The sequence below is a fragment of the Cynoglossus semilaevis genome, chromosome 18 (assembly GCF_000523025.1).
Source record: "Cynoglossus semilaevis isolate Cse_v1.0 chromosome 18, Cse_v1.0, whole genome shotgun sequence".
Classification (NCBI taxonomy): domain Eukaryota; kingdom Metazoa; phylum Chordata; class Actinopteri; order Pleuronectiformes; family Cynoglossidae; genus Cynoglossus; species Cynoglossus semilaevis.
Genome location: NC_024324.1, coordinates 2,333,642 through 2,346,456, shown reverse-complemented (window position 1 = coordinate 2,346,456; position 12,815 = coordinate 2,333,642). Strand labels below are relative to the sequence as shown.

Below are 12,815 nucleotides of genomic sequence, written 5' to 3'. Positions count from 1 at the left end.
AATACGTGGCAGTGTGTAGAAGGCTCCTCACTCACTCCACCTTCATTATAGTTTTCCATAAATATTGAGATGATGACGTCCACCGTGTGTTTGGCAATGCCCGGCCGTTTCCATGGCAGCCTTTGAGCCAAACATCAACTGTGGTTGTGGCCTGCGGTTACCAGATACAGTTCCCGTGCCTTATGACTCATATTCGCCGAGGTCTTTTCCTCCGTCTGTCTCATCCAGACTGCTACATCCTTCTCTTTTTTCTTTTCAAAAATAGCTCATATTTGTTTTATTACACTCCACTGATTCAGTTTCCACTCAGTTCTCAGGTTACACAGGAAAAAAAAAAAATCAATGTCCTTAGGTCTCTGTTTAGTTAGTCAGATGTTGCTTCAAGTGGACACAGCCGTCGGACGAAAAAAGAAAAAAAACTCACCACGTGTTAGGAAATACAGTAAAATCAGACAAAATATTAGTCAGAAGAAACTCAAAGGTCAACAAAGACACAGTGTTTTGTAATGATGTGATAAAATAAAAAGTTCACTCAACATTGGTCCATTACAAGTAAAAATGTAGAAAAAAAAAAGTTTTCCCCCTAAAGGGCCAACCACAGAGTTTTTCCAGCCAGTTCTTTTAATTTCCATTCTCTGCTGTTCTTTGCAGGAATGGCAAAAAGGAGTCCGACCTGACGGGGGCGCTGCAGAGGCTCAAGGACCTGGAGGCTCTGCTCAATTCCAAGGATGCCTCCTTGTCCACTGCCCTCGGAGAGAAGCGTAACCTGGAGGTGGAAAACCGTGACCTGAAGGCCCAGATCGCCAAGGTGAAGCCCAGCCCACACTCAGTGGAAACACATCTGGGCTGCGTCTCCCTGAGAGCGGCCCATGACCATGTCACATGTCCATGTCACATGTCTCATGTTACCATGTCACATTTGGTTCACGTTTGAACTGTACGTCTAACGGAGAGTTAGAGTCAGATGTTAGCCGCCGCTGCCCCCTGGTGTGAGTTCTGGGGGGGGGACAGGGAAGGTTCTCTAAATGAAAAGGAAGAGTTTTGGAGATATTTTTATTTTTACATAAAATTATATTTCAGGCCAACAAACTTTAGACTACCATTAAAGTTTAAGACTTTGAAAAAAAGCCCGCTGTGTGGTATAAAACTGGTTGACTCCTTATAAAAGTCTATGTGCCCTACATGGGATCAGAACCACGGGCTGTGGGAGACGTAGTCGTTCCAAAAGTCAATTACCAGCTTTACGAGGCCAGTAAAACCCACGCTGGTGTAAATATCTGGGGCATTTTAAAAAGGTCCACAGGTATTTTCTCCTGTTTACAATCCAAACTATGGTCGTTAAAAATAAATCCTCTGTTTGTTTTGGTCACACGGTCACACCAGACTTTTCTCCCCACTCCACTGTTTACATATTTTGGTACAGACAGAGAGAGTGGGTGGGACCGGTAGGAAAGACACGGTAAACATTTTGATGCCGTGATGCGAGCGTTTATATTTGCTGAGTCAAATATAAACGCTGAAGTGATGTGATTTGTGTTCAGCTCAACACCAGTTTGGAGGACGCCAGGAAGCAGCTGCAGGACGAGATGCTGAGGAGGGTGGACGGAGAGAACCGCATCCAGACGCTGAAGGAGGAGCTGGACTTCCAGAAGAACCTTCACTCTGAGGTGGGACTGGCAGGTTGGCTGAAGAACGTCAACATCAAACACTGGTCAAAGTCATGGAGCCTTGAAACTGTATTTGTCCCACAGGAACTACGAGAGACGAAGCGGCGTCACGAGTCCCGCATGGTGGAGTTGGACAGCGGTCGTCAGCAGGAGTTTGAGAGCAAACTGGCCGAGGCCTTGGTGGAAATGCGGAACCAGCACGACGTGCAGATCAAAATGTTTAAGGACGAAGTCGAGAAGACCTACAACACCAAGGTGGCGCCAGAGGAAGAGCATAAAGATGTTTTTTTTTCTTTTCGACCAAATCCATCTTTTACTGAATTTCCTGATTTTTTTTCAGCTGGAAAACGCTCGTCAGTCTGCGGACAGGAGCAGCCACCTGGTGGGAGCGGCACACGAGGAGCTGCAGCAGATACGAGTCCGTCTGGAGACCACGTCCTCTCAACTCAGTCAGCTGCAGAAGCAGGTGAACGTCCAACAGAGACACAACGTGTTTCCTCACAGTGTTTACAAATTATATAAAAGCAAAATCATTAGTTTGGCTTCATTAAAAAAATAGCCGAAATATTTAAAAAAAAATTATTTAAACATTGGCCCAAAATGCTCAGAATTAGAAAACATTTTAGCCAGAAAGAGAGCTAAAAATTAGAATTAGTTCATTATTTAAAAAGGCAAAAAGCTAAGAATGAGCTGAAACAATATTTAATCTTCACCCAGAATTGATTAAAATTAGTTACAGCTAAATATAGCACAGCTCAAAGCTAGCAAAATAATAATAGTAATTATGCTACGTTCAGCTAACATGGACTCCGGCTCTGATTTAGCTTGCAGCCCGTGAGGCAAAGATAAGGGACCTGGAGGACGCGCTGTCCCGGGAGCGGGACACCACACGCAAGCTGCTGGGAGAGAAGGAAAGAGAAATGTCTGAGATAAGGCAGCAGATGCAGCAGCAGCTGGACGAATACCAGGAGCTCCTGGACGTCAAGTTGGCCCTGGACATGGAGATCGGAGCCTACAGGAAGCTGCTGGAGGGAGAGGAGCAGAGGTGATGAACAGAGCTTTGATCACATCTCCGGCCTCATCATCATCATCTTCATCATCTTCATCACTATAATCATATTTGTCCCTGCAGGCTCCGACTGTCCCCCAGTCCTCCGCCGACCAAAGCCACAGGAAGTCGCTCGTCCACCTCGGTGGTTCAGTCCAGGTCGGTCCTCTGCAGCTCTCAGAGCTCACCTGTCAAGAGGCGTCGCCCCAACGACACGGACAGCGAGGCCTCCAGCTTCACGGGGGGATCCGTGGCTCGCACTCGCATTACCCAGCAGGCCTCAGCAAGTGGACGGTGCACCGTGGACGAGGTGGATCTGGAGGGCAAATACGTGAGACTCAGCAACAAGGCGGACGAGGTGAGACTCTGAATGCGAGGCGTCTTCAACTGAAGTAGGAAGCTTTGATGTAACACTGATCTCGGTCCTCGCAGGATCAGAATCTGGGGAACTGGCAGCTGAAGCGACAGGTGGGATCTGGCTCTCCCATCATTTTCAAGTTTCCCGCCAAATTCACCCTGAAGGCCGGGCAGAGAGTCACGGTGAGGGGCAAACTCCAGGACTAGTGGCTTCTCAGAAGCCTCAGACAAATAGTTCATGTTTTTTCATTCATATTTTGTGATGGTCAGATCTGGGCCTCCGGTGCCGGTGGAACACACAGTCCTCCATCTGACCTGGTGTGGAAGAATCAGCCGTCCTGGATCATCGGAGACACGTTCCAGACCACCCTGATCAGCGCCAGTGGAGAGGTATGAGGTCAGGTTGTACACACAGGACAGAAATGTCCAGACTCCCTGTAACAATGTCATCTTTTCCTCCAGGAGATGGCGATGAGGAAAGTGATTCGCACTCAGTTTGAAGAAGACGACGACGACATGGTGAGAAGAATAACACTCTAACGATTCAGACTCTAACTGACGGAGGGCGGCCTCGTGTTGACTGAATCTCCGCCTCCTCCGCATCAGCAGGTGGCGCACAGCACCTGTGGGGACGGGGAGTACAACCTGAGGAGCCGGACCGTGGTGTGCGGCTCCTGTGGACTGCCCTCAGACAAATCCAGCAGCTGCTCCGTCACCTCGGCCTCCCGCTCTTTCCGCAGCGGAGGCATCTCGGAGGGTTTACTGCCCCACTCCTACATCGTCAGCACCAGCACTCCTCGCAAGGTAAACACCTCCACCTCCTCCAGACAGCTAACAGTGTTTTGTACTTTGATTTATCGCAAAAATACTTGTTATTTTAACAGTAAGAGAATCTAATTTGTTGTTTTGTCCGACAGAATGGAGGGAAGATGGAAATGTGTCCAGTCATGTGAAGCCCTGGATCCTCCACGAAAAACTTTTAATAAACGATTTGATTTTTCAGTTTTTCTTTGACTTAGATTAGATGTAGTTTTTTTCCAGTTACTGTATTTTGGTTGTTTTTTTTTCATTGTATTGAATGAAATAAACAGCTTTTTTATAAAGTGTCATGGACATTCAAAGGGAATATTTTCTTACATTGAGAGAGGTTGTGTTTTTTTAAAATTACATAGATGATATGAAGAATTTGAACCTTTTTTTACCTGTTATTTTTCAAGGATATGTTAATGCAAGTTATGCTAGAAAAAATATTCAATGCTGTAACCATTTGATAAAACTTTTTACGATAAACTTGTAATTTTTTAGTCTCTCTTGTTAAGGCTGATGTAACACTGACGCAGCAGGGCTGTGGTGAAATCATATGCAATCACTCCCTTGGAAGAAAAATGTGTTTTCATGCTTTGCTGCCCCCAGCCTTGTAAGAGAATATCACCATATTGTTTTTGTCTTTTTACTGAATCAATAAACATGTTTACATTTGTGTTGTGTTCTTGAAGGTAGTCATTTTCTTCAAATAAACAAATCATTGATTGATATGTATAGAAAATGTTGAATTTAATTACTAAATAAGGTTATCATTGAAATGAAAAGAAATAATTTATGTTAAAATAAATTGAAAACGTTTAATATGTATTTAAGTACTTTTGTGCTTGTCACGCAGTAGAATTTCTAATTTATCCTAAATAGCTAATATTAAAATATATTATATATTTTATAATCAAATTATAACTATTAGTAGTAGCAGAAATAGTAGTGTTAGATATAATAATAATAATAATACATTGATCTTAAACTCTAATCTTTGCAAATATTTATTGTCAATTCACTGTTTCTGTACTTTTACGAAACTAGTTTTTATGTTAATCGACATCTGTATTTTCTGTAGTTTTTGAAGGCGATATTTTTATTAGAAGAAAAACAGTAATATAGCAAATACTAAAAATTAAATCTTTAAAAAATTGCGTTGTGTTTTTGCTACTTCCGTATGCTTATTTGACAAGTGGAAACACTTTCCTCTTTGGACATTTCCTTTCACAATAAAAGCACAACTTGTGTTCCCCTCATTAGGGCATGTATCACCGACCCAAGATCAGCTTTTAGTTTGAAAGGTTAACGTTGTTGCTTTCAATACCGGAAACCAGGTGCAGTTTAAGCCATACTCCTGATTTTTTCGCTCGTTTAACAGCACTTTTACCGATTTGTAAGTTGTTTCCATTTTTAATGTTTTAAACATAAACGTGTTAGGGGTTCTTTAAGCATTTTGGAGACTTTAGAAAATGTTTGGTTACAATTGAGTCGGCACAATAGATAAATATGTTAAAAACTACCTTCACCTGTTCGGTGCAAAGCTAAACCTACAGTTCTAAACCTGAGAGTGTAACTTCTGTTTGTGGGGTTTCCACGGTGTTTAAATTAAAATTTAAAGCACTGCACTCTGCACTCTGCACTCTGCACTTAAAGTACCGGGTGTATTTTATAGTCCTTTGACAATATGTCGGTACAAGGTCGCAAGCAATATTTACATAGTTCATTAGTTGGTTATTAATTTAATTTGTCGGAGAAATGAAGGAAACTCAACGATATTCAATAAAGTTATTATCAAAATCGTTTGGTCTTTTTACTTGTCCACAAAAGAAGTCCTTTTTTGTGTTCAGAACATTTTGAAACATATGAACAATGTTACCCAGTTTTTTCAATTGTCCACAAAAGAAGTACTTTTTTGAAACGTTCAGAACGTTTTGAAACATATGAACAATGTTACCCATAAAGCATTGCGAAGGTTCATCCGTCTGTTTTGTTTGTTGAATTAAGTTTTTAAATAAAATTGTCAAATTACAGTTTTTAGTTGCATTGTTAGAAATCTTGTCGGATTGAGCATTTAAAGATATTCTGCCTGCAACCTTTCATAAAGAAATTTTTTTTTTTTTTAAGTTTGTGTTGTTTCATCTTTTCATTCTTTTCCCCAGCACGTGCGTCCCTCTGGATGTTGAGTGTGCGAGCTCTGTTTGGGATCGGTGTCCTGGTGACCTCACGAGCCACTGCGGTCCTGGCCCAGACGGGGACATGCTCTGTGCCTGCTTCAAGTAACGGCCCCACAAAAACATCGTGCGTGAGCAGCAGACCGGCGTCGACCATGGCTCAGACCATCAAGTATCTGGGGTAAGGCTGACTGTTAGACACACACAGACACAGACGGTCTGCTGGTCCACGCTGAGCTGCAGGTTCTGTGCAGGCAGGAGGAGGCGCAGCACATCGACGAGGAGCTCTTCACGGAGTACGGCTTCAGCGTGGACCAGCTGATGGAACTGGCTGGACTCAGCTGTGCCACAGCCATCACACGGGTGAGGTTCAGGCCAAACAGACGAACAGTCAGTGGACAGCTGAGCTGCAGGAGAATAAATTAAGTCTCCTCTCCTCAGGGATACCCACTCACCTCACTGGTCAAGCCCAGGCCCTCTGTGCTGGTGGTCTGTGGACCAGGCAACAACGGAGGCGATGGTCTGGTCTGTGCTCGACACCTGAAGCTCTTTGTGAGTTCTCTTCCCTCCTCTTGTTACGTGGATGTTTGTCATTTGCTTCTGCCTCAGATGTGAAGTCACTCCAAGGCATATGATCATTATTTATCAGTGTTAAAATGTTCTATTTGTGTTCTATTTAAATAACTAAAATCTCCTCATTTCTTGACACAGCAGAGACACAGTTGTCTTTTAGGCGCTGGATCTTTTTTAAACTCCAGACCAATGAAATGCCAGTATAAGTCGGAACATAACCAGCAATAACATTCTTCATTTTAAAAAAAACCAAACAACCAAAATTATAATCAGATTTTGGCTAGAAATACTCTGAAAAGTGGAAACAGCTGAAAAGAAAAAAAACGCTTTTTTCCTCTTTCTCTCTTTCTCTCTCTCTCTCTCTCTCTCTCTCTCTCTCTCTCTCTCCACCCCTCCACCACCCCCCCCACCTGTTGAACACAAGCTGTTGTTTCCAGGAACTTTTTTTTCCTCACTGTGTTCACATGGTGCACGTGGAGGTCGTTTTCTCTGAATGCTTTTCTTCTGTGGTTCCCAAGGTGGGGGGCAGCGCCCTCTAGGGGGCGCAGAGCAATTGCAGGTGGATGCAGGAAGGCAGTATGTCAGATTTATGTTTTATGTTTTCTCTTAATTAAAAATCTGTTTTGTACAGATTTGAACATTTTAAAAAGCAGAAGTCAAAGTTTTGTAGTAATTAAAGAGTTGCTGTTTTGAATTTGTTGAGGTTCAACAACTGTCCTGTACAAAGAGACAGGAAGTGCCTCAGAAAAGGTCTGAGAACCACTGCTTTATAGCATGTTTCGATATCCTTGATGGGTTTGTGACGGCAGCAGCAGCAGCTTCTCCTCGTCCGTGGAGAACACGCAGATGAAGGAGGGATGTTGTCCATTATCCCAGTGACAGTGGTCTTCTCTCCTCCTGCAGGGCTACGAGCCCACCATCATTTACCCCAAGAGGCCAAACAAACCTCTGTTCCAGGGTCTGACCACACAGTGCCAGAAAATGGAGCTCTCTTTCCTGACTGAGATGCCTGAGGTTTGGAAGTTTCCTGTCCACTGTACCCACGAGTCTGCAGTTGTTTCCTGTAGTATTGTCCACTCTGGGTGATCAGTACTACAGTACATGTGTGTACAGTCTGAGTGAGTGGTTCATGGAGTCTTGTTTCACAATATTTTTAATTTATTTATGTGATCAGGCCGCGGTCATTGATGAGGCGTACAACCTGGTGGTGGACGCCATCTTTGGCTTCAGCTTTAAAGGGGCAGTGCGAGAACCATTTGGTTCCATCTTGGAGGTTCTGAATAAGACCACAGTGCCCATAGCCAGCGTGGACATCCCTTCAGGTCAGTGGTGTCAGAGTGTTTGTTTTCAAATGTGCAGTAAAGAAACACGATGCCCTGCGTGACGCACATGACAAAAAAAAAAAAACAACACCTGGATGTTATGATGTGTGTTCAAGGATGGGACGTGGAGCGGGGCAGTGTCGACGGACTCCAGCCTGACATGCTCATCTCTCTGACCGCTCCCAAAAAATCTGCCCTCCAGTTTAGGGGGCGTTACCACTTCCTGGGAGGGCGCTTCGTGCCGCCGGGCCTGGAGAGGAAGTATGGGCTGAACCTGCCTCAGTATCCTGGAACAGACTGTGTTCTCCAACTGTAGTGACGCAGGTTTGACCAACAGTCAGACGTATCAATTTATTACGTTGTTCTCATGTCTCCCCCCTGTGGAAAATGTGGGCAGAGCACACTGCACCTCATTACCATTTAAAGGTAAACGTCACGTAACCATGGCAATGGTGATGATGTCATACTTTATTGTATTTACTTACTGCAAATAATTTGTCGTCATTCGTCAAATCGACAAAGACAGGCAGAACAATAAATGCTCTTCACTAGAGGGCAGCAGACTCTTGGCTGTTAGAGATCTTCGTTTGTGTCTTTCTTCAATTCCAGTGAGTTCAGCTGAACAGGCCCAGGTTACACTCTGAGTTACGTAAATTGTGAGTTTGGTCGAACGAGGAAAACATTTTTGTTTTTTTTTAATTTTACGAAGATTTTATTAGTACATCTTAAAGTGTAAGTACAGCTAGCAACTGGAATGACACTGTATCGTAATCCATCACATTATATTTTATAAATATCTGTGCCATATATAATGTGTGCCTCTGTTTAAATACATGACATGGAGATGAATTAGTAAAAACCTTGTTGTCTACAGTGGTTGTCCACACAGTACCAGTACATATGCCTTCAGAAATACTGTACGTAGTGTATATGCTTTTAACAATGTGGCTCGTTAATGCATAATGGGTTGGTTTATAGTTTACTTTAGTGCAGAACATGCGCAGAATACTATATACAGTGCTGGTTCCATGCTCTCTCTGAATGTCATCCATCTGTGATGGTAGTTGTCGAGGGGGGGGAAACAGTAAGTTGGAGGTCGGAGGTGACGAGGACAAGTCTGTCTCCTCTGTTCATGCAGGTCTGAGGGTGGAAGGAGGGTCTCAGTCCATGGAAGAACCCTGAGGGTGATAGTGGGGAACAGGATAGATTTTACTGCAGCGGAAAGTTTAGAGCAGAAAACACAAAAACAATGGTCTGTTTTCTCTGATTGGACGGTGAATTCCGGAGATTTCCGCTGCATCTCTGAACAAAACCGACAATCACTGAATGCCAAAACCCCACGGTGGTGGTTTCTCAGCCACAGCTGTGTTTGATTGTTTCCTGCTACCACAGCCTCTCCAGCTCCTCTCAGCGTCTCCAGACAATCATTAGCATTAACCCACTCCGTGTTTACAGTTAGGGCTTTGTGCAGGAAAAGCTATGAACACCAAGTGGTTCCAAGGCAGTACTGCGTGGGGTCGCGACAATTTAGATTTCTGCCCTCGCCCAGTGATTCTCCAGATTTCCCACGTACACCTCTAGGGGGAGCCACTTGTGGTACAATTGCCATAGTTTAAGAACCACTGTGTGTTTATTGTTAAACACTGTTAGCTTCCAACACAGCGGTAAAATACTTCTTATTTTGATGATAATCCGATGATGTCGTCGTACCTGTGCTATTGTCCGACCTCCACGCCTGCACAGTTGTCTTTACTCTCCGAGGCTATTGCTAAATATTCAGCATTTCTGGAAAGAAACGGTGGAAAAACAAAGAGTAAATCACTTCAGTCTTGGCAGTAATTGTGGTTAAAAACAATCAGAATTAGTCAGGTATGATGATGATGATGATGATGGTGATGATGATGTGACAGTGTGATGGGATTTTTTTTTTCCACTTACAGGAGGGAGGTTTTGTGTTTGGTTTTTACTGGTTAGGAGGAGGAACGACATGAACAAGACGGACAAGGTGCAAACACGACAAGGATGCAGCGTGCAGTGTTAGACAAAGAGACACACGTGAAAAAACACAGAAGACAGTGAGTACCACATTAAAAGACAGGTCGGTCAGAGGGGTAGGAGGAAGAACGCAAGATCAAACATAAAACATCCAAATGATTCAGTTCGGCAGCATGACATGCAAAAAAAAAACCCACTAGGATTTGACTTTAATAAAAAGGTAAAAGTAGAGCTGGGTGTCTTAACATTTTCTACAGCCACTCCCCCTTCTGTCCACAGGACTATCGTTCACCCCCACCAATAGCGCTATGACACCAAATGGGGCCCGCCCCCCACTTTGGGAGGCAGTGAGTTGTTAGAATTGTTATTGATCCTATTTTATTTTATTTTGTATCAATAATCAAAACTGGCTTCATGAGTGAGAACTCTACGATGGTTCAACACAGTAATTACATGTTAACGCACCCAGCTGTTGGTTAAATTAATGACCCGCTCACAAGACATGGCAGCCTCTAAAGGACTACAGCGTTTGACGTGCAGGTAGTTTTGATCTGAGGTTTGTAACGATTCATCGTGAATCGGTTCCAAATCAATACAAATGCGTGACCAATTTGGAACGGGTGAATTAAAAAAAAAAAAAAGAATCGCACATCAAGGCCTAAGGAGAAGGTGTACTCTCTGGTACAGTAGGTGGCAGTATGCTGCGTCGTGTTAGAAAGTCACTGGTCATACCAGGACACTACACACTCTGGTACAGTAGGTGGCAGTATGGGCCTAAAAGTGTTGGTCGTGACCCGCTCAAGTGACATTCAGGTGTTCAAACAGAACGTGGGAAGAACTTGTTCCACAGACAAAAACAGTGTTTTTTTCTGTGTTTCTGTGAAGAAAGGAACTCTTTCCAGTTCAGGTTTGACCTTATTTTTTTTGGAAGATTCAATAATGCTGCAAAATCTGGAGACAGACTGCTTCTCCTGAGATACCTCTACTTTGTAGGTCAGATGCGATCCCTCTGTAGCCAAAATTGGATGAGCTGATGAACTAGTTTTCACTTATCCCATATACAGGACTGACTTTCACAGACAGTGTGTATGAAGAACAAGGTGAGTCTGATCCCAACAGGAACCTGACCCGATCAACACTGTGGCCGTTTCCTTTGGATCAGACCAGTGGGATTAAAGTGTGGACTGTTTCTCAGGCCTAATAATTGGGGAAGAAAATTGCAACTTGAGACCTGTAAACAACACATTTCCAGAAGGAAATTGTGGGTTTGATACGACCTGTCTAAGTGCAATGATTGGCCACTAGAGCGGGGTTTAGACATGCAGGTTTTTTGTGTCCACCCACTGACCAGGGGGGTCAGCAGGTGGACACAGAAAATGGATCCTTACGCTGCTTCTCGTAGTGCTTCCTCTCCGGCTGCTGCTATCTTCCTGTAGCAGTAGATCATCTCTATGAGGAGCCAGACCTGCAGGCCGATGATGGACACGTACATCATGACCTCTGAGACGATGGAAGCCGTCCCCCTGGTGGCTGAAAACATCCACAGCCACATTAGAAGAGAGATGCTCCGGAGATTTTTTGCGACATGCCAGTACCGCGTGACAAGAACGAGGCCTCACGGTGAAAGAAAAGAACTGACGTGACGCCTTACCTTTGGCCACCACAGTGAGGTGCACTAGCTTGATGACGTTGGTGTCGTACTCGTACCGTCCATAGAGGAGGCGGCGGTTGAACAAGCATCGGTAGGTGCCCGAGTCGTTGAACGTCACGTTTAACAGGTATATGGATGCATCCTGGATGTCGTTACTGGTTTTGCTCCCGTTCCAATCCACACGGTCCAGGAACTGGTCGTCCTCAATGTTCTGACCGTATTCATTGTAGGTGTAGATCTGGAGATTTGTGTGAGACTTGATGAGAATCTTTAACATAAACGTATATATTTTTAGACAACCGTACACATAAGAAGCTCTGGAGGGCCGCATAAAATTATACGGTGGGCCACATTTGACCCGCGGGCCTTCTGTTTGTCTATTGTTTTTACAAAATTGCTTCATGCTTTCCCTTCAAGGCCCCCTGGTGGACAATTTGACAACATCCCAGAATGTAAATACCTGGTGATGAAGTTTGATGACGCAGTAAATAGTTTACACCTGACACTTGGTGGATATTCTGAAGGCTATTGTATCACATGATAGACACTAGAGTATTTTATTACAACACACACACACACACACACACGCACAGGGGGTAAATATAGAAGAGACAGCACAAGGTCAGCACGGCCGTGTGTCATCCGTGCAGCCTTCATGATCTGTAGAGCAAAATAACACCATTGATTCCTCGCCGTGACCTCAGCATTGGTTGCAGTCATGTGACCACAGACCATTAGTGCCTGAGTGTGTGTTTGTGTGCGGGAAAAGGATGTATGGAGAAGGAGGCTATATTAATATATTAATAGCCTGTGCCCTGAGGAATGGAGCTTGGGCCATTGTGGGGGTGGGGGGGCTTTGGGCTGTTGTCGATGGCAGAAATGTGGTCTCACAGCCAATGGCCATTGGTGCGGATTGTTGTTGAGACTTTTCTGTGTAGGGTTTGTTAGTTAGCTGGGACTTAAAGGTCACGGACTGGGTCAAATCAGCACCAATAACCTGAAATGAAAATTCTAAGGACCCTGACCTTTGACCGTCCCATAATGGACTCTGAGCAAAAGCTGCTTGGTTACTCATATGAAAAAAAAAACCCTGAATGTCTGGATTTTTTTGTAAAATATATTTTGCCTTGTAAGACCGTCCGACGGGCTAAGTGCCCTGGACAACCTGCGGGGTCATTAGGCCGGGCAAACTCTCAGCTATTTTCGGACGGTTGCTCAAAGTGG

At 44.1% G+C, this 12,815-nt stretch overlaps 3 protein-coding genes across 4 annotated transcripts in view; 2 read left to right on the top strand and 1 right to left on the bottom strand.

The window, feature by feature from the left end:
- LOC103393959 (lamin-A-like) overlaps positions 1 to 4,556 on the top strand; it is a 7,110-nt gene extending 2,554 nt beyond the window's left edge. The window contains exons 3-13 of one of the 2 annotated variants that reach the window (XM_008331088.3): positions 652 to 808; positions 1,542 to 1,667; positions 1,752 to 1,922; positions 2,008 to 2,133; positions 2,492 to 2,712; positions 2,800 to 3,073; positions 3,148 to 3,255; positions 3,343 to 3,462; positions 3,535 to 3,591; positions 3,679 to 3,876; positions 3,990 to 4,556. In XM_008331088.3, coding sequence (XP_008329310.1) covers positions 652 to 808; positions 1,542 to 1,667; positions 1,752 to 1,922; positions 2,008 to 2,133; positions 2,492 to 2,712; positions 2,800 to 3,073; positions 3,148 to 3,255; positions 3,343 to 3,462; positions 3,535 to 3,591; positions 3,679 to 3,876; positions 3,990 to 4,025 — 1,594 coding nt within the window. In that variant the 3' untranslated portion in view covers positions 4,026 to 4,556. The remainder of the gene's footprint in view (positions 1 to 651; positions 809 to 1,541; positions 1,668 to 1,751; positions 1,923 to 2,007; positions 2,134 to 2,491; positions 2,713 to 2,799; positions 3,074 to 3,147; positions 3,256 to 3,342; positions 3,463 to 3,534; positions 3,592 to 3,678; positions 3,877 to 3,989) is intronic. The other variant, XM_017040941.2, reaches the window with a different exon arrangement.
- A 588-nt stretch (positions 4,557 to 5,144) lies between these two features.
- Positions 5,145 to 8,798, top strand: naxe (NAD(P)HX epimerase). Its single transcript, XM_008331090.3, has 7 exons — positions 5,145 to 5,272; positions 6,039 to 6,231; positions 6,305 to 6,413; positions 6,492 to 6,602; positions 7,527 to 7,637; positions 7,798 to 7,945; positions 8,062 to 8,798. The coding sequence occupies exons 2-7, from the start codon at positions 6,056 to 6,058 to the stop codon at positions 8,259 to 8,261; spliced, it is 855 nt and encodes a 284-aa protein (XP_008329312.1). The 5' UTR covers positions 5,145 to 5,272; positions 6,039 to 6,055; the 3' UTR covers positions 8,262 to 8,798.
- Positions 8,799 to 8,991: 193 nt separating this feature from the next.
- The window catches only part of scn1bb (sodium channel, voltage-gated, type I, beta b), a 6,295-nt gene continuing 2,471 nt past the window's right edge, over positions 8,992 to 12,815 (bottom strand). The window contains exons 3-6 of the mRNA XM_008331089.3: positions 11,592 to 11,829; positions 11,329 to 11,470; positions 9,656 to 9,730; positions 8,992 to 9,123 (exon numbers count right to left, since the gene is read on the bottom strand). Of these exons, the coding sequence (XP_008329311.1) occupies positions 9,661 to 9,730; positions 11,329 to 11,470; positions 11,592 to 11,829 (450 nt within the window). The 3' untranslated portion in view covers positions 8,992 to 9,123; positions 9,656 to 9,660. The remainder of the gene's footprint in view (positions 9,124 to 9,655; positions 9,731 to 11,328; positions 11,471 to 11,591; positions 11,830 to 12,815) is intronic.